Source organism: Vulpes vulpes, chromosome 9 (assembly GCF_048418805.1).
Source record: "Vulpes vulpes isolate BD-2025 chromosome 9, VulVul3, whole genome shotgun sequence".
Taxonomy (NCBI): domain Eukaryota; kingdom Metazoa; phylum Chordata; class Mammalia; order Carnivora; family Canidae; genus Vulpes; species Vulpes vulpes.
The window spans coordinates 100,066,748-100,086,270 of record NC_132788.1 but is presented as its reverse complement, the minus strand read 5'-3'; the positions used below and the strand labels follow the sequence as shown (position 1 = coordinate 100,086,270).

The following is a 19,523-nucleotide window of genomic DNA, read 5'->3' as shown; positions in this document are numbered from 1 at the left end:
GCGCGGCTCTGATTGGAGGGCGGTGGTTCTTGACGTGCAGGCCCGGCGGCCAATAGGCCGGTGTTGAGACGGGGGACTCCGCCGGGGCGACCAATGAAGACTCGGACTTCCAGAGGGCCGGCCGGGCCCGGGAGCCCGAGGACCCGGCGGGTCGAGGCGCTGGGGCCCTGTGCCTGGAAGAGGAAGTGGGGCAGGGTCGGGCGAGAGGCCGCACCGGGCGGCTCCCTCCGTTTTGCAACCTGCCCGCAAGATCCTGAACACCTCAGTCACTCATCGTTGAGCCCGTAGAACACCCCTATTAAGTGTGGGTACCATGATCACATCCCTGCATGACAGACCACGAGCCTGAAATTGGGGGAGCAAGTCATCTGCCTCAGGCCACACAGCTTGCTGAACAGGGTTTACAGAAGAAAAGCAACCACCCCAGGCCCCGCCTCTCCTCCCGTCCGGAGGCAGCCGTCCGGATGCTTCCGCGGGTTGCCCAGGTATCTGGCTAGGCGCTCGCGTAGCTATTTCTTGGCCAATTTGGGGCACGACGCACCGCATCGATTCCGTCTCCCCACCACCGGCCCGGGCCATACCCGTTCTTAGTTCTCCTATTGGTTTCCTCTAACTTTTAAGCACTACACTCCTTCTTTTCGTCACTGCTAACCTTACCTCTGTATTGTCAAAGCTGCTAAACATTACTGTCCTGGGACCATAATTAAGTCTGTGGGTTCCTACTTACAGGGGAATGGCGGTTTATGTGGTTCCGCCTCAGTAAACAATTGATCTCAGCGTCGGGTAGAGGGCTGTGATTACATGGCTTGTATTGTACAAAGCTTTATTCTCCTTGTACTTAGTACCTTTCTTTTCTTGTGCGATCAGCCTGTATCATAGCTTTGGTTTCTTTTACACTTCCCATCAAATCAGTTTCCCAACCACTGGATGACCCCCCGGTATCCCTCCCAAGATCTCTGTATTCTGGCTGCATGGCTAGTGGTGTCTGGGGATGTCCCTTCTTCCTCTGCTACACAAAACTCTCACCATCCCCCTGCCCCAGCTGTACCCTCAAACAAAAAGACAGCGGTAGTCACAGGATGGTAATTTTATATTCAGTACAAATGTTTATTTTTGCAATGAGAACTGCACAAAAAAAAAAAAAAAAAACCTTTAGTATATAAGTGAAAAGTCTACGAATTCCCTTCTACAAATGTCTAAAGTGTTTAATACAAGTCTCAGATTCACTGACATAATTATTGGCCAAGCGATCCGTGCATACAGTACAGTGGGGGCTTGTACACACCTCTTACTCTTGTATAGGACTAAGATTTCTAGTACTGTGGGAGGGAGTGGGAAATGGCCAGAGAAATTAAATAGTAGATCCAAGTTCTAATTACAACCCAGTTAGAGAAACACCCATCAGGGAGGTGTGGAGAGGGCCATGGCAGAGTTAAATCTTTAGAAAAAAGGTGCAGACAAAACCATTTCTCCAGCTAAACAGTCGGACCTGGCCTGGGGGAGTTACCCAACAAAACACGGAACAGAAATGAGGGGATGGGAAGAGATGGAAGAAACCCCAAAGAACCTTAAACGTTAAGTCCCACTAGAACCAGCACAGTAGCACATGAGGAAGTGCCTGCTGTCAGGGTGGAGGCAGGGTCAGGGAGGCAACTGGGGCTGGCTGGATGCCTGAACTATACCTTGCCCGGAGATTTCGCAGATCCAAAACACAAGATGATACAAGGGCTTTTGTGGTTGAAAAACAGGAGGATATGGGTTAATAAACAGTGCTAGAAAGGTTTTAGTTTGCGGCTCTGCACACATAAATGATATACTTTCATCTTACATCCTAGGGGCCACCGGAGTACTGCCCTTGCCCCATGGCACACTGGTGGGCACCCAGACAAGGGCAGCAGGGCAGCCACATGGCAGGCTCTCTCGGGCAGGAATGTGTGTGTGCGTGTCTACATGCATGGGAGGGGAGGATCCTACTGGGGGTGGGTACACTTATCTAAGAACATCTGGTTAACCCTGAGCTTAAATGAAAGGAGTAGTTAAGGTAGAGGCAGGCAGGGTGGGAGAAGCGGCCCAAGTCCTCTGGTGAGTGGAGGACCAGGATGGAGGAGGGCAAGGGGAAGAATACTGTCTGGAGTTTGAGCAGGTTCTGCTGGAGCACGTTACCCACCTAGAAGGCCAGGGTCCACAGGAAGAATGGGTACCTGGGCTCCCTGTCACAGCTTCAGCTTGGTCACAGGAGATGGCCTAGGTGGCCCCTGATGGTAACTCTTGTACAAAGGTGGTCGGGGATAGGGGGGGGGGGGGGGGGAGAGGGCCCTGGGCCCAGCCTAGGCAACAGGTGGTTCAAAAAGAAATGTCAGGAAGACGCCAGCATTAAAAAAGAGAGATGTGTTTATTCCATGATCAGTACAGACCAAATGCATATTCACCGTATGAAAGTCAAACCAGTCAGTGACTCCAGAGTTTGGCCAACACTGAGGCACCAGCGTCGTGGTGTAGAGTGGGTTCTCATGGCACACGTAACCTCACCAAGGGCTCCAATTATAAAATTAAAAAAAAAAAAAAAAAGCGGGGGAAGGGGCAGCCGGCTGGTCGGGCTGGGTGGGGAGCCTCTACCTCGGTAGTCTGTGGCTCCCCAGCCCCCGGAGCCCGCCTCATCCCCTGGCCCTTCCTTTCCTGGTAAAAAACAACTCAAACAGATTTGACATTAAAAACAAACAAGGGGGGGGGGGAGGGAAAAGAAAACATGGCTTTATAATTAAAAATAGACTAATAAAGTTTGAAACGGAGTAAAATATAGGCAGGTTTTTTTTGTGTGTTTTGTGTGTTTTGTTTTGTTTTTTGTGGGTTTTTTTTTTTTTTTGAAATTTTTTACACCAGTTTGGTGGAGTCACCAACAAACTTCAAACAAAGATATGCCAACTATGTTCACTACACAGTACAGCCACGGTCACACACTACCCACAGCGCGGTGGCAGCCGCCGCTCAATGAGGAGACGATCACACCATTTCGGAGATAAGCAGTGCCATTGTGTCTGGAGGAGAAGAGAGAATTAAAAATAAAATAGAATCCAACAAAAAAATATATATATATAGAAAAAAAACAAAAACAAAAACAAAAAAAAAAAAAACAAAACAAAACCCAGAAACACAGGTGGGAAGGAACTGACTTTGGTTGGTGGCCTCACTCACTGGGCGAGGCCGGCCCACACACGCGCGTGTGACAGTCACCTCGCTCCAAATTGCCATGGACACACACACACCTCCACGGCACTATTCCCTTTTGCACAAGCGAACACTTACAGAGAGCGGCTCTCGATTAAAGGCTTGTGGGGGGAGGGAAGGGGTGGGGTCTGTTCAAGGCAAAGTCAGTGCCAGCAAGGGGGTGGGCCGACGCCCTCGCCCGCCTCCAGCTCGCTCGGGCCTGCCCTGGCCTCCTGGGAGCGGGCGGTGGTGGCTGGGGTATGGGGGAAGGACTCCTGGTGGGCAGGATGTCACGAACGTCACGTTCTCGGGGACAGAAAACCAGTCACGGTGGCGGCAGCAACAATGTCCTGTGTATACTGTGTAGACATTTGGCGGAGAGCAGGGCCTCTGCCCCGCACGCGGGGACACACGGCTTGGGTCTGGCCGGCACTTGCTTGTGGAGAGGCGTGCTGTGAGCTGACGTCCTGTGAGGGGGTGGTGGGTGGCGGGACGTCCGGCTGGCTGTAAGGCAGACAGGCTCTGCGATCCTCAGCTGCCCGTCAGGCCTGCCCCGGGCATAGCATGCAGGAGGGCCAGGCCCGGAGACACCCCCTTGCCGCTGCTACCACCTCCACTGCCGCCCCTAACACTATGGAGAGTCCATGTTTTGCCAGAAAATCAAAGTCAGAAGTCACCTAGGTGCTCTCAGAAAAGATTTTCTTCAAATATTGACAATAGATCACTCTGGAAATTCATGTCAATGGTAGCTGCCATCTGGAGTGGAGAGAAGGGAAGGAGGAGTGAGTAAGACTAGGTACCTGACCCTTGCTACGGCTTCCAAGCTGTCCCCACAACTTCCAGCATAGGCCATGCCCTCAGGGCCCACCCCCAGAAATCTCCAGGCACTGGGACTGAGCCTGAACCACCTGGGAGGCCCTGAGGCCCACACAGAACAGTTGAGCAGGAGTCCTGTCCCAAGCACCCAGCCTCTGGGCTCTCTGCTCTCCCTACCTCTCAGGGAGTGGCTGCCTTCACCCCTAGGTTCCCAGTCCCCTTTCTAGCCCCTCCAAGAGTGGACCCCCACCCAGAAGTCCCTCCTTCCCCACTCACCGCTTCCCGGCGCCTTCGTTCCTGCTCCCGCTTTCGGGCCAACTCCCTCTGCTGGTCCAGCATGGACTGGGGCTGGGAGCTCTGGGCCTGGGGGGCTGCGGCGGCGGCCACAGCGGCGGCCTGCTGCTGCTGCTGCTGCTGCTGCTCCTGCCGCTGCTGCTGCTGCTGTTCCTGGCGCCGGCGTGCCTCCTCATGGGCTCGCCGGGCCTGCTCCAGCGCATCCTCATCCTCTCGGCTCCTGAGCAGAGCAGAGCAGAGCAGAGCTGCTGGTCAGCACAGGGGCAGCGCCGGCGCCAGAGGCCCCACGCTGCCTGCGACCCCAGCCCACCTCATGCGCTCCTGCCGAAGCCGCTCCTTCTCCTTCTCTGCGTGCTCGGCCTGTGCCTTCAGGGCCTTCTCGCGCTCCTCCTTCTCCCTGGCAGCGCGGCGGAACTGCTCGAAGCTGTCACTCGAGGACTTGGCTGTGGAGGACGGGGTGGTGGGATGCTTCTGCACCAAGCTAGCCCAGGAGCCCATGTTCTTGATTTTCAAGTCCTGCCAGGCAGAGAAACCACACAGTGGGTGAGGGGCCCTGCCGAGTCTGGAGTGCTTCCAAGAGGCCCAAAGCCTGGGGTTACCCCCTGCCCCCGACACACAAGGTGCCACCCTGGCATGGGGACTCACTGTTCCTACCTTTTTGGGTGCAACTGGCGTCTTCGGCTCCTGTTTCTGTTTGTCCTTGTCAGGGGCCCCTGGTGGGGGTGCGTTCTGCTCAGGGGGCCTGATCACAGGCCTCCCGACGTCCACAGGCTTCATCTCGGGCCCTGGAACACAAACAGCTTGTGGGCCTGGGCCAGGGCCAGGGCCCATTCCCCTCTGCCCTCAAGCCTAGCGGGGCAGAATCAACCAGTCCACAAAAAGCTCCCGTCCACAGCAGACAGGGGGCAGAGAGGGCACTCACGTTGGGGCAGGTGAACAGGTGCCTTGATGCTCTCTGGGTGTTTAGGGGGCTCTGGCCGCAGTGAGGGGCTGAAAGGCTCGCTGCGAATGATGGGTGAGTGGATCTTCTCCTCCTTCACCACCACCAGGGGCTGGGGCTGGACCACAGAGGCCGCACGCAGCTCCTGGGATTGCACAGGGATGGTGGCCGGTGATGCAGACAGGTGCCTCTGGCACCCACCCGCACCTGGCCCTGGGGGCTATGGCCCAGCCCTGCCCTTTACCTGCTTCTTAGGCTGAACATTTTGCTGGGGTGGCGACTGGTGAGTCAGGCTCTGGAACGGTGGCATCTGGGGGGAATGTATCATAAGCGGGGAAGGGGCTTCTCGGAGGTGACCTAGGAAAGGGGACAAGGAATACGTCAGCAAGAATTCATGTGGAGGCCACTGGCCTGAGTCTGGCCAGGCACCACCCTAAGCTGGAGGGAGACCCAGAGTGGCTGAGCCCTGGGCACCGGAGGCCCCTAGCTCAGTGTACAGCAGGGCTTCGTGGAGTCATGAGCTGAGTCCTGGTGTCTGATGCCCCTGTGTGTCAGAATCATCAGGAATCTCTGAGAGGTGTAGATCCCAATGTATTTGGTCACAGGTAAGGTCTGGGCCTGAGTACTTTTTAAAATTTCTCCAATGTTTCTGTGGCACAGCGTGGGTTAAATACAAGGAACACCTGTCACCTCACAAAACAGCCCAGGCTCCCAGCTGTCCCTCTATGTCCCTCCTAGCCTGCGTGGATGAATGCTTTGGGACTCGGGCCAGGGCCCCAGGAGACCCTCCCCACACAGCTCAGCTTGCAAGCCCCACACAGAAGGGAGAGGCAGAACTGGCCTGCCCCACAGCAAGCTGGCAGAGCAGGTCCTCAGGCTTGTGGCTCTTACAGAAACTGGGCCAGCCCACCCACCCTCCTCAAACCAAAGGCGGACAGAGGTGGGGTGAGGGGTGGAGATCTAGGCAGCCACAAGGCAGGAGCCTGGGAAGCTCCAGCAAAGCACTTAAGTCTGACACCTCAGCCTCACTGGTGAGAAAACAGCCCTAGCTCACAGTCCCCAAGTACTGCCTTCCATTCTTCTGCCTACTATGGCATGGAGACATCCTCCTGCTTGAATCCCTGACAGGTTCTAGCCAGCTCCAGCACGGGACAGGTCACAGCTGTCCACAAAATAAGGCCACCTCTCTGCAGTGCCCTTGCTCCTGGTCCTGCCCTGTGCCTCGCACTGAACCACCTAACCCAAGCTCTGCAGGCAGGCCCTTCCACTGACCTCTTCCAGACCGGATTCCAACTGCTGTCTAACAGCAGAGACACCAACACCCTTGGCCCTTCACCAGTCCCCTGGGCCTGGCATAAACCACAATGCCCTAGGTACAGTGGACCCTCCCTGCCCTTCTCTCTAGAGCCAGAACTCGCCCCTAACCCCAGAGAAGCAGAACAGCTGCTCAGAGACAACATGGTGGCGAGGACCAGCCCATGTCCTGCACCTTGGCCGCCAGCCCTGGTGTTAGGAGCCCCAGTCCAGGCCTACGGATCTGCAGGCACATGGCTGTGACAGTCTCTTGTCTCGGGTGGCTCCCTCAAGCAGCACCCGCTGAAGCTTGACCTGGGTGAAGGCAGATCCTTGGGTCTATGATTCGTAGGTTATCACCCACCTGCCAACAGCTTCACCCACCAGTAGTTTGAGGGGAGGCAAAGTGGCTCAGGGGTCGTGCCTGCAATGGCCCAGGTGCCCAGGGATGCACCTCCTTTTGGCTCAAAGTTCCCAGCTGCACTCCAGCCTAAGCGGTTTCCTGTGACCCATCCCAGGCCACAGTGGCTCAGTGAAGGCAGGCCTGGGGACTCACAGTATAGGTGGCTAGAGGAACACGTGCCACCCGGAGTACTAGCTCTACTGAAGACATCTCCTGTCCTGACCATCACTGTCCCCCCACCCCCACCCCCGAGAAGCCTGGCCTTCCTCAAGGGTGAAAACAGGCACAGCTGCACAGCTGCTGGGACCAGGACCAGCACCAGCTTTTCCCAGGGAGGGCAGCCAGCTGTTCTTGGCTCAGAGCATCCGATGATCCATTTGGCACCCAGCAGCTTTTGCTAGGTTTCAGAGCAGTCACAGTCAAAGATCAACAGCCTTGTTGTTCAATTCGCAGGCAGCACCTGCGCTCCCTAGCCAGGATACGTGGTCTGTCCTGCCAAGTCCAGGAGCCTCAACCCCAACCCTCCCATGTCACCACACCACGAGGCACTGACTGGAACAATTCCCTCACTGAGGCCAGCCAGCATGTTTTGGTCACAGATACTCAGAAAACAAGTGCCAAGAAAGGCAAGAGGGTATGGCCCAATCAATGCTGTCAATAGAAAAAGGGCAGCCTGGATCAGTTTGGAGACAGAGAACAGGGGAACAGGAAACGGCTCCCAGATGTACCCCAACCTACCTTTCAGCTTTAGCCCAATTCTTTCCCATGAGACCCTGACACCAGCAGGTGAGCCTGGCTGAGAGCAGAGCACCTATCCCTACAGGTTCCCAAATACCCATCCCCCCAACCCCCCACCTGATGGCTATGCGCTGCCCAGGCCTGCCCCTAGCTCTGCCTGGACGTCACTCCCCACCCTGTTTATTAAATTAGCTCTGGCTCACGCTCTGATCACCGCCTCCAGGAAGCCTGGTCTGACTTCCAGAAAAGGATTAGAGGCCTCCCTGGGCTCCTGGCTTCCTCACCTAGCAGGATCACAATGTACTGTAATACTTGTGAGTTCTAAGAAAAGGATCATTGGGAACCTTGTTCCCTGACATTTCAGATTGCAAGCCAAGACAGACCCCAGATAATGCTACATGAAGCATCAATACCCCCTTTCAGCCACCTCTGCAACCAGGTGAGCTCTGGGCCCACCTCAGCCTGGAGCATGAGCTGACCAGCCTGGCTTCTTACATACAAAACTCTAGGCCCAGCACCAACCTCCCCAGAACCCAGGAGCAAGAATCAACTTACCGGTAGAATAGGGGTCCGACTTGTGGTGCCGGGGTGAAGGGTGATGCTGGATGACCTGCTGTGGCTTGGCGGGCTGTGGTGGCGGCGGCTGCTGGCCCGGGGGCGGGTGCGGGGGCTGCTGGCCCGGGGGCGGCGGGGGCTGCTGGATGTGGGTAGGGAACTGCATGGGCTGCATGTGCACAGGCCGTGGCGGAGGCTGGTGCTGCTGCTGGGGTGGCGGCTGTGGCTGGGGGGGTGGCGGCGGTGGCTGTTGCTGTAGCTGCTGCTGCACTGAGGGGTGAGGTGGGGGGGGCAGAGGGGGCGGGGGCTGGGACTGCACCTTCACGGAAGGGAGTAGTGGTGTGGGGGGCTGCACCTTCTGCAGCTGCTGCAGGTAGAGCTGCATCTGCATAGAGGTGAGGGGCGGGGCGGGTGGCTCTTCGTCCTCCTGCAATAGCACTTGGGGGGGCTGAGCCATGGGGGGCTGTGGAAGAAGGGGTGGCTGGGCCAGGGCAGGTGACACGGCCGGGGGCCGGGCGGGCTTGGGGGGCAGGGCGGCGGCTCGGTTGCTGGGCCGCGATGGCTGCTGGGGCAGCGCGTTGTGCAAAGCTGGAAGGACAGGACAGCGTGGCAGTGAGGCTCACAGCTTCCGCACCCCATGGCCCCCAGCCCGGACTTTCTGCTCCATCGTGACCTCCTCCTGCCAGTTTCCCTCCAGCTAGCCATCTCGCCCCACCCTCCTTGGCTTCCCACAAACTCCAGAATAAGAAGTTTCCAGAGAGGTCCACAAGATTGTGTTCCTTCACCACTGCCATTCTGCACCCTGCACCCTTGACCTTCTTCCCCTTCCTTTCAGCTGCTCCCTATTTTCACACTTGCCCTTCAGGTCTCAGAGGAGGCCTTCCTTGAATCCCCCAGGGATGTCTGTGGGTGGGGTGTGTGTGTGTGCATGCATGTGTCCCAGCATCTCCATTCCCAACTGGGAGCTGTGGTGGTGCAGGGGGAGGGGGAGGGGAAGGGGCGCACATCTTTTTTCTATCTCACACAATGCCTAGTCCAGCAAAAGAAAGGAGTCGGTATCTTCCATATCGAAGCACTAACTCTATGCAGAGCTTGTGCCTCAGTGGCCCATGATTTCCTTAACAGCTCAGAGAAGCTACCAAGCTCCTCTTGGAGGCAAGACAACTATGGGGGTGGGGTGGGGGGGAGATCCACAGGTTGCCCAGAGTGCCTAGTCACAGTAAAAAAGCAGGATGGGAAGGGGGCCTCCCTGCACCTCGGCAGGTGTGGCTGCAGCTCACCTGGAGGAGAGACCACCGAGTGCTGGTTGAGATGAGGTGGAGTGCTGTGCTCGGGCGGCTGGGGCAGGTGGGGGGGCAGCTCAGGCTGCGGCAGGTGCAGGATGGGCTGGGTGAAGTGGCCGATGGGGTCGAAGACGCTGCCTGGGAGCTGGGGCTCCAGGACGGGCACCTGGGCGGCGATGAAGGGCGGAGGCGAGGACTTCATCGTGGGGGCTGCCTGTGGCGGTATGGAAGGCGGGGGCGGCGGGGGCGGGGCCTGCTGCTGCTGCTGCTGTGGAGGTGGAGGCGGCGGGGGCTGCTGGGGAGGCGGCGGGGGCTGCTGGGGCACAGGGGCCGGGGCCTGCTGCATCTGCTGATGATGGTGGTGATGGTGCTGCAGACAGACAGGCTGACGTCAGGCCGGCGGCACACACCTGGGTACCCTCGGGGCCCACAAGGGCAGGTGGCCAAGGCTCACCTGCTGGAAGACACCCCTGAGACCACGTACCTTCTTCTGCTCCCTCCCGGGATGCCCCTTCTTTTTTGACTTCGGAGCCATCTCTGCAGAGGGAAAGAGAAGGTGGTGAGGCTCTGGGGGGACAGGACTGTGTGAGCTGTCCTCGGAGGCAGAGCAAGGAGAAAACAGGGTAAGTTCAGGAGAAGGGCCAGTGACGGTGAGACGGAGGGTAGCTGGGTTCTGCCTGGGAGGGGAGTCAGTCATGGGGAAGGGAAAGGCGTGTGGGGGGGACACCTACCCATTGGCCTGTTGCTTTTCCTAGTGGGGGCCATGTCTGAAAAGCCTCCCCGCCAATTCCCAGACCACCAGCTGGCTCGCTTAAAGGATGACACCTGGGTACACAGGGAGCTGAGCTACGGAGACCCTCCTGCCCAGTGTCTCCCCCTACTTGCTGTTCAGACACCATCATGGTGACCCAAGTGTCACCTGCTTTGCCTTGGAAAAATCGTGACATTCGAAATGATCAAATTCGTTTGATGGATCAAGCAAATGAGGCTCAGAGAAATTAAGGGACTTGCCTCTTGTCATAGAGCTAGAGTAACAACATGGCAATCTCCAACTGCATCGCCCTCTATGCTGGCTCCTTCCCATCCTCCCAGAGGAAGCAGAGATGCACAGAGTGGTGGTGTTGGCCCATGCTGACAGGGCTGTCCGCAGAGTGAGCACTTGAGAGGTGGGCGGGAGCAAACAGGCTGGCCTCCCAGGAATTACTAGGAGGAGACTTGGGGAAGGTGCTCACTACCACAGCCAGCAAAGGGAGGGCACCAAGCAACATCCCCTTCCATGTGGGAAAGTGGCCTCAGGGAAGTCCCCGTGCTGGGACACAGCATGCTGCCGGGGCTCTCCCTGCAGTGTGCGTCCAGGTCCCTCGAGGCTAGCAGCTGGCCGCCGCTGCCGCCACTGCCGTGTACACTTATCCAGGGTGGGCCTGTCCCTGCAAGGGAGGTGCAGAAGCCAGGGCATACACCCACCTTTGCACCCACTCCACAGATTTATGCTAAGGATCCTTTGGCAGCTGTTTGGCCCTCCCCAAGAATCGCTGGTGTGCAAACCCCAGAGAGGGAGAGGAGGCCCAGTCAGGATTTATGGGCTAGGAAATGATGAAGACACCAAGTAGGAGATGGGACCCACGGTGCCTTTCCAATTCCTGTCAACAAGAGACACTTCATGGCTTTGCCTGGCACCCCCTGAGTTCCTTGCCAGGGTGCTGGCTCTTGCTGGTGTTGGGAGGACACATGCTTTACTACCTCCACTTGCAGCTGCTTCATGGAGGGCCGTGCTAAGCTTCTGTGAGGCACCAGGCCTAGGGTACACTACCAGAAGGGATGAGGGAGGACCTCGTGCCCTGTAAGAGCTCACCACTCCATGCAAGAGACAAGACAGTGTGACATAGACCTCAGCAGCTACAGACACAGGTCCTCATACAAATGGCAGCAACCAGGGACATCTGGGACACGGCGGGAACCACACGCCCAGCCTCAAACCTGGACACTGGAGATGCCAGGATACAGGGATCAGGGCTCTTTGGGGCACAGCAGGAAACCAGATGAGAGGAACAATCTTGTGGGAGGGACATAAATAAGGGGACAGTTTGAGTGACCTGCATGATTAGGGCCATGGGGCTGGCAGCTGCAGGGTAAAGGAGGCACACTGAACCAGAGGATGAGGCCCAGGATCAAAGGGACACTGTGTGCACTGGGGAAAAGCATGGCATGTAGAGGCCACTGAGCCGAAGGGAGCAGGAGGAAGGTGCCGGGCGTCCTCTCCAGGATGGGCACCGACGGAAACTGGAACAGGTGATCACACACTGGGCAGGCCTTTGGGAGGCCGGGGGGTTGGAAGCTGAGGTGAGAAAGGGGCCAAATGGGTCAAGTCTGACCAGAAGACTCTGTGTTGTGGGGAGAGGGCTGGAGTGGCCTGTCATCTGATGGCCCCAGGGGAAGCACTGTTTTTTTCCATCATAAAGGAGGGATGGTGGCTCTGAGCCTTTGCTATCACCCCACAGGCCGTGAGCAGAGAGGCCCACAGGAGCACTTGGGGGAACAAAATGCAGTGGGGTCCCAGGAATTCCAGAAAGCGGGTCTTGGCTGCCTTGGAAAGTGTCCCAGGACACTTTACAGTGTCCCAGGTCCAGGTCTTCGTGAGGAAGTACTGGTGGGGAAGGGGTCAGGCCTAGAGTAGGAGAGCCAATAGGAGGTATAGGGCAGACCTCCAGGACCAGAGGACACTAAGGGGACCGGCGCTGAGGACTGAGGGGTGCCAGAACCTGTTTGGGACAGCTGCATCCGGCTCACGTGGCCCAAGCCTCCTGTCGGAGTTACTGGTAGGAAGACAAGACAGAAGTGCACAGCTTCACAACACACCAGCCCCAAGACACCCCACACAAAACTCTCTAGAAAGGGTTACATGAAGATGGCCTCAAGTACTGTGTGATCTTTATTCCATGAAAATCTTGAACTCAACACAAATTTCATCTTTACATAGGATGGTAATTGTACAAAGAATTAAAACGTTTTTGTAAAATCTGGTTAAAACACTGATTTCTCCCGTCCCCCACCCCCCACTCAAAGGAAGGAGACAGGATTGAGGGTAAGGGCAGGGCAGAGGCACAGAGTCCTTCAACTCAACTGACTGGAGGAGCCTTGGCACCAGCAGAGGCCCAGGCTACCCCTCCTATAGCAACTCCTCAGGCCCTGCAGGCCGGCTGGTTGTGTCAAGGCCCAGTTGGCGTTTCCCTGTCTGCACACAGGAGGCTACCAGGAAGGAGTGAGTGGGTTCTGCTCCCTCTGCTCTATTCCTGGGGCACTGGGGACAGGTGACAGCTCAAGTCTAAAGATCAAGTTCTCTGATAGATGGAAGCCCCATGGGCAAGGAGGCCAGGATCTCCAGAGAACAAGGGTGCAAAGAGCCTGCAGGAGAGCTGGCCTGTGGCTATAGCTGGTGTGCACGAGTATGGGAAGGGGTGGAGCAGCACACAGGCCAACACTGTGGGAATCCAGGCTGCCATTTGTTCCAAGACAGCAGAATCTTCCCAGAAAGACAATGCCAACAGCTTCCCAACTGTCCTGTGGGAATCTCCGGGCATGAAGCCCCCTGGCTCCAGCCAGGCCGAGCTACACTGGGAACACATCAGGCACAGGCCAAAGGGCAGCTCAAAATAGTCTGGCAAATGGGGCCTGACTGGAAGTCGACTGGCTAGAGAATCAGAGAGCAGCCCAGGAACTTGCAAGCATCAATGCAGGGCCCTGGAGGCTCTGGATAGGCTGGATCTAGAACCCAAAGTCCCAGAGAAGGGTCTCAGGGTTTCTGCACAGGAGGCGGCCAGGGCCTGAGGGCCTGTTGACGGTGAACTACACCTCCTCAAACTTGCTTCCAGCTCCAGAAGGCAGGCTCCAGGATGCCAAGGAACTGCTATAGGCCTTGAAGAAGTACACACAAACTATACTTTAAAAAGGAAGGGGCAAAAAAAAGCGCTCCCTAAAACACAGATGCTGTTCCTTAGGGGACATTTCATCAGGCAGTTTTCTGCTGAAATGCTGGATTCATGACCAAAAAAGGGCTGATATTTATTTTTAGAGCAAAAAATCCTTTTCAGTGACTCTCAGAGGGCTTGGATGATGCGGCCACCCTGGCCTGCCCCACCCCTGGGAGGCTGTCATTATTTTAGGGCACTGAAGAATGGGAGGGTGCTTGCACTGGCAACAACCCTCAGAGATGTGCGTGGAGCAGGCCCCAAGGGCTCTGATAGCCTCACTATGGACTGGTCCAGTGCTCTGGCTCTGAGAACCATCTCTCATCCACTAGCCCACTGCCCTACCCCACTGGGGACAGGAATCATGGACTCAAGGGGCTAGGTCATCTGGCTGCATGGTTCTTCCTCCTCGAGTGACCCTCACCAGTGACCTTCCTGAAAGCAGCTCTTGCCCACTGCAGCCTGCTTCTAATTACTTGGGACAGGGAGGCAGCCCATGAGGTACTTTCCCCTCTATGACTTTAGGCAAAGAGGCCAAAAAAGTTGGGAAAATGCCCAACAGGCAACAATGGAACAATGAAAGCAGAAGGAAGACTCCAGGGGTCTGGGAGTCAGCCGTAGCTGGTGTCAGCCTCTAGCTGATAGCTGATGGAGCCTCACTAGCCACCACAGACAGGACATCCTGAGGGACAGCCCCATGAGCTTTCAGGCCCCACTATGCTTGCCCCTGAGGCGCCTGCTCCTCACTGGGGGAAAGCTCTAGATATTAGAGTATTCTTCCTTAGGCTGAGAGACTTTCTCTGGGCTAACGTCATTTTAAGGTCCAGGAGGAAAGCAGTTAGGATCCAGAAAAAGAGGGAGGGATGAAGAGAGAAAACATACTTGTGATGGGACCTTGCACACAGAGCAGCACCACATGTATGTGTGTGCAGGGCGGATTGTCATCACCCACTGGGAGACGCCACCCACCCAGAAGACCCCAGGCGACCAGGGAGGCTGGGCAGGACAGCCAGGCAGTCTTTACACAGGAGGCCCGGGTGGCCAGCCAAGCAGGCAGCCTTCCCGGAGGCGGGACTAGGCGTGTACTGCTGGACATGACTAATCCACCCCGGGGGACAGGCCCAGGGCTCTGAGGAATTCCATAACTTGATGGAGTCCTGTCCCTTTCACAGAAGAAAATGGACTTAAGCTATAGCTTGCTGGGAAGGAATCTGGAACTGAAGACCGTTTTATTAAGAGTCCGTGTCCAATGATTAGGCAGGACCTACATAGAGGGAGAGAGAAACCAGTGTGAGAGAAATGGTGTGGAATGTACCGTTCAAGTCACAAGAACAGAAGAACCACAGACCGAGCCAGCCTCCTGTGCCCTGCCCGCTGACAGGGCACGAGAGAACGGCGCCGGAGCCTAGGAGCCCTGCCCCCTGCCTGGCCAGCTACTCTCAGCGATGGACCCACCTTCCCTTTTACAAAGGCCACAGTTCCGGCACATGTGGACATCTCCAAAATCACCCAGAGCCTTGTTTATGCTTCTACACAGAACAACTGCTTCCAGTAACAAGTTCTATGGGTACCCCGAGCACAGGCTGGCATTTCCTTTACTGGTCTTTGAATCTGAGAGGCACCCTTGCCTGCCCTACTTGCCATCACTCCTGAAGACTAGCCAGGTGTGCCATGGCCATCAGGCACCCCCCCTAACTCTGAGCCCATCCCCTCTGGACCTGCTTTTCTGTATAGTCTACATCAAGAAGGTGATGCCAGCTCTTTCTCAGGCCCTGGGTAGAGATAGGAAAACCCCCAAGAAAGGGGCTCTGGAGTACAGGACCCTCTAACAAACAGCCTCATTTCTGATTCCTAAAAACCCCAAGGAACAACAACAAACAAACAAGTCATAAAAAGAGGAAGCAATTATACACACGGTCAAGGAGAGGAGAAAAAAAAAAATGAAGACAGGCCGAGGAGCAAAGCTATCCTTCTTTTCTCAGGGCATCAAGTGTGTTTCCCCTTGACCAGAGAGGGGTGTGGGGCATGTTCCCACCCACACAGCAGAGCAGATGCCTCTGCTAGTCATGGATGCAACCAACACACTCCCATGTTCAAGTGTGCGCGTGGGAAAAACCCACCCACCGGCCAGCCCATCATTTAAGGCACATTCCACAAGGCTCATCCTCACCCACGAAGCCCCAGAGTCCTTCCAGCTGCAACCCCTGCATGTGGGTGTATGAGGGGTCACCTGACAGTACAGGCAGACCAGCTACAGTTCCATCTTCCAGGTCTCTTCCTTTCCCCCACCCCCTTTCCCTTTTCCCAAGAGCGAGCATCACACCCTTGGAGAGGAGGGCAGCACTGGGCCCCAAGATGGGACTGGGATCCAGTCCCTCAAAGACCCCAGGGGTCGGCAGCCGAGGCTGGTTGTCTGGGAAGAACGCCTCATGGCCTCTGTCTGCACTTTCCGGCTCAAATCTTTCCAAAACATCAAGCATTCCTTTTTCCCCTGGAGCTATTAAGAAACACCCACATGCTCCAATCCTGGGAAAAGGAAACAAGGAGACGAAAATAGCTGGTGTGTGCTCCCACTGCAACTAGAAGACCAGCCCAAATCCAAGAGCACTGCCCGATCCGAACCCGTCCCATTCCAGGTAGCTGGGGTAGGAGTATGTGCTCCTAAGAGGGACATGAATTATATGTCCACTCTGCCCAGAAAGACCCATAGATAGCATGTAGGAAGAGTCCATCATCAACAATGTGATAGAACAGAAAGCTGGACAAAGAGTCCTAGGACATCCTTCTTGGCTCCATGAGCCAGACAGAGAGGAGATCGGGAGGCCACAATTCTGTCCACAGCCCACCTGGGATGGCCATGGAAAAGGGAGAACTAGGGCACTCACCTCTGGCTTGCCCAGCCAAGGTCTACAAATGCCTTAGGGGCAAGTGAGAAAATGGCATTTGTATTGCCTGTCCTGTCCCAGTACTGAACCCTGAAGCAGATTCAGACTTGAGCCAGAATTGAAGCTCAACAAAAGACCACAACCCAAGTAATAGCTGGGTTCAGAGGATGTGGTGGGACTGGCCAACAGCATGCTTCTGGGCTGGCAGGGGAGGAGATAGGACACATAACACATGGTGGCCTGGGAACTGAACTAGGGAAGTCCAACCCACCTCCTCATCTCTCCATCCCCTAATCCCTATCTGTGGGCATACCACCTCCCTAACTACAGCTTGGCCCCACAGACCAGCCCCGTGCCCTGAGGAGCCCATAGCATCCTTATCTATGAAGACCGGTCATGAGGGACCTATGCAACCTTCCCACCCCCACCAACCCCCAATTTTGTGCCTCTGTTTGGTTTCTTTTGGTGATTCATATCTCTGGGCCCTGTCAGCAGAAATAACCCTTAGCACAAGTGACAAAAATAGGCTCTTTCAGGAATTTCGGCTCCAGTCCAAATGGAAACACAAGAACAAGGAGGGCAAAACAAGCCCCCAAAGACCAAATGAAATACCTTCAGTGCCCCCCTCCCTGCCCTCTCCCCACTGGTCACAGACATCAGGGCTGCCTAGCTCCAGGGACCCAGCTTGAGCAGCTGCTGGAGGAGCTGCCCTGGAAGCATGTGTGGGATGGGGTGGGGGATAGCTGCATTCAATGGCTCAGAAGTGCAAGCTCCCACTTTGGGGGAGACAGGGTCGGAGCCCCAGGGCACAAACCCACAGGGTGGTTCTCTCCTGAGAATAGGAGCACCCAGTCAACCCACAACAGAGCTCCCCAGTGCACACATATGGCAAAGGAAAAGCCAAGACTTTGAAGACAAATGGGAGCCTCACAAGAGTCAAGGTGGGGAGGGTGCCTGGAAAGAGGGATGAGCCGGAAGCAGCCGAGCAAGCCACCGGGCCAGATTGCTGGAGCCTGGGAGCCTGCAGGCCGGCGGCTCAGAGACTGTAAATCTCACCCTCCTTCCCGCCCAGACAGCTGTTCCCAGGAATCTCAGATTACTTGTTGCACAATCTTTCCATTTCTTTCAAAGGGGGGACAAAAAGGGAAAAATAATCTCAGCAGTCAAGAGCTGCTGGAGATGCCGTCACAGCTACCCCACGGCACACAGGAGGAGGTGGGTGCAGGGCACTCAAGAGCCCAAGAGAAACCCCTCCTCAAGCAAACATACCCCAAAGAAGAGCTTGGGGATCAGGGACAAAGGCCACAGTTAAAGACTCACAATCAGGACCTGATGATCAGGTGCCACGTCTGGGTCAAAGCAATCTACCCTCAGTCAAACTGCACTGTAACAATCAGGTCCCCTGCCAATTCCAATCTTTGGGGTTTTCTTTTGGCCTTATAGGAGAAAAGGCTGTGAAACCCCTAGTAGGAGCAGCCTGCTAGGAACTGCAGGAGGTGCAAAAGCCCAGAGCAAAGGCAAAGCCCAGAGCAAAGGCAAACCCAAGGCGTGGCTGGCACCGAAAGTGAGAAGTCAGTGGCCACCAGGAATGCTAATTGAGCCCAAGAATATCGCCATTCATCCTGCTAAGGGCAGTGGGCCCTGGCTCAGCGCCAAGCCCTTCCAAACAAGCATGGGGTGTGGCGCCCCCTGCTGGTTGATAGATTAAAAAACTATTGGGGAGGGGGTTGGTAAGGAAGAAAAAAAAAAGGCAAGGGATGGAGACAGGACAGCAAACTGCCCATAGCAGTCTCTGCATACAGTGGAGATCAATAAATACAGAATATAGCTTAATGAATCTCATTTGAGCCCACTGGAAATGAGGTGGTCCACAGAATTTGGAGTCCTGGAGAAGCTCTTAACCCACCCCAAGGTAAGCCTCCTACCCACTAGGGAAGCCTGGTGCCCTTTACTGTAAAAGCAGAGGAAGAGTGACAAGGCCCAGGGACAAGCCCTCTTGTCGTCCTCTGCTTCCCTGAACAGATGCAGGCTGAGCTCACCCGAGGACCTGTGTGTGCAAAACACCTTGGAGTGGGATCACCCAGCTGCTATGAGTGATCCTCACTCACACTTCCTTGGTACAATCAGATCACATTACTTTCATGAACTGATTAAGTGGGGTTTATTATTTATTTATTTCCAATCAGAATAAAATGCCAGAGATGAGAAAGGTCTATGAAAGAAAATACCAGGGGTCTTTGTTGCCCAAACACATTTCCCACTGTGGATACACATACCACAGCCTGCCTGGAGGTGCATGTGTTAAGGCCCCAGGAGCTGGTTCCCCAGTGGTCTGTAGACGGTCTGCTCAGCTGATGGAGCTAGACCTGCCCAGGGGCAACCCAGATATACATGGCCAACTCCATCTCACAGCGCCAGACTGGTTGCCAGGCTACTTCTCTAGCCTCTCCTCCAGCCCAGTGTGAGCATCTGCCTGCTCCCCAAGAATAATCAGGAGAGCATGCAACTGGAGGAATGCACAATCCCTACCACCACGCAGCTCTGAACATCTCCACCTGCCCTTACTTGCTCCCATCCCCCACACTGAAGCTGCTGTCTGGTGGGCAATGGGCTCTGCTGGGGCACCAAGGGAAACACATGCAGGTCCATGGAGCTGGAGAGGGGAACCGTTAGAGGTCGTAGGACACGCTGGTCCAAGTGCATGCACAGTTAGGAGCAGCCAATGTAGCTATGAGTACCCTCCGGTAAGAATGGCAATGCCCTGAGCCTGGGGGGGGGGGGGGGGGGGGGCGGTGACAGCAGAGCCGGAAGCAGACTGCTCCACACCTGGTAAAAAGCGTATCACCTCAAACAGCCATGCTGCATGCCACCGTGACATCGGGAAGACCATAAGACTGAGCAGGATCACACTAAGGTCAATGATACCAGCTGGGCCCCCAAACCCAAAGTCTTCTCCAGCCCCTCCCTCTGTATTATACACTGTCAATACCCTGAGCAACTCCTCCTCAGGATACAGGGCCACCCACTGCCCCATGTGGAGGGTTACCACAGCAGCCTTCTAAGATGAGAGGGCCCAGAAGGTTCTGGTCTCTAGCAGCCCAGACATATGACTAAGCCTAACACAGGCAGGAATGCAATGAAACACGA

General features: G+C 55.9%; 1 protein-coding gene across 1 annotated transcript in view; it reads right to left on the bottom strand.

The window, feature by feature from the left end:
• Positions 1–2,373: 2,373 nt before the first annotated feature.
• Positions 2,374–19,523, bottom strand: part of BRD4 (bromodomain containing 4) — a 93,984-nt gene continuing 76,834 nt past the window's right edge. Inside the window, exons 13-21 of the mRNA XM_072721359.1 lie at positions 10,011–10,063; positions 9,524–9,896; positions 8,244–8,831; positions 5,499–5,611; positions 5,237–5,399; positions 4,969–5,099; positions 4,625–4,830; positions 4,297–4,534; positions 2,374–3,960 (exon numbers count right to left, since the gene is read on the bottom strand). Of these exons, the coding sequence (XP_072577460.1) occupies positions 3,892–3,960; positions 4,297–4,534; positions 4,625–4,830; positions 4,969–5,099; positions 5,237–5,399; positions 5,499–5,611; positions 8,244–8,831; positions 9,524–9,896; positions 10,011–10,063 (1,934 nt within the window). The 3' untranslated portion in view covers positions 2,374–3,891. The remainder of the gene's footprint in view (positions 3,961–4,296; positions 4,535–4,624; positions 4,831–4,968; positions 5,100–5,236; positions 5,400–5,498; positions 5,612–8,243; positions 8,832–9,523; positions 9,897–10,010; positions 10,064–19,523) is intronic.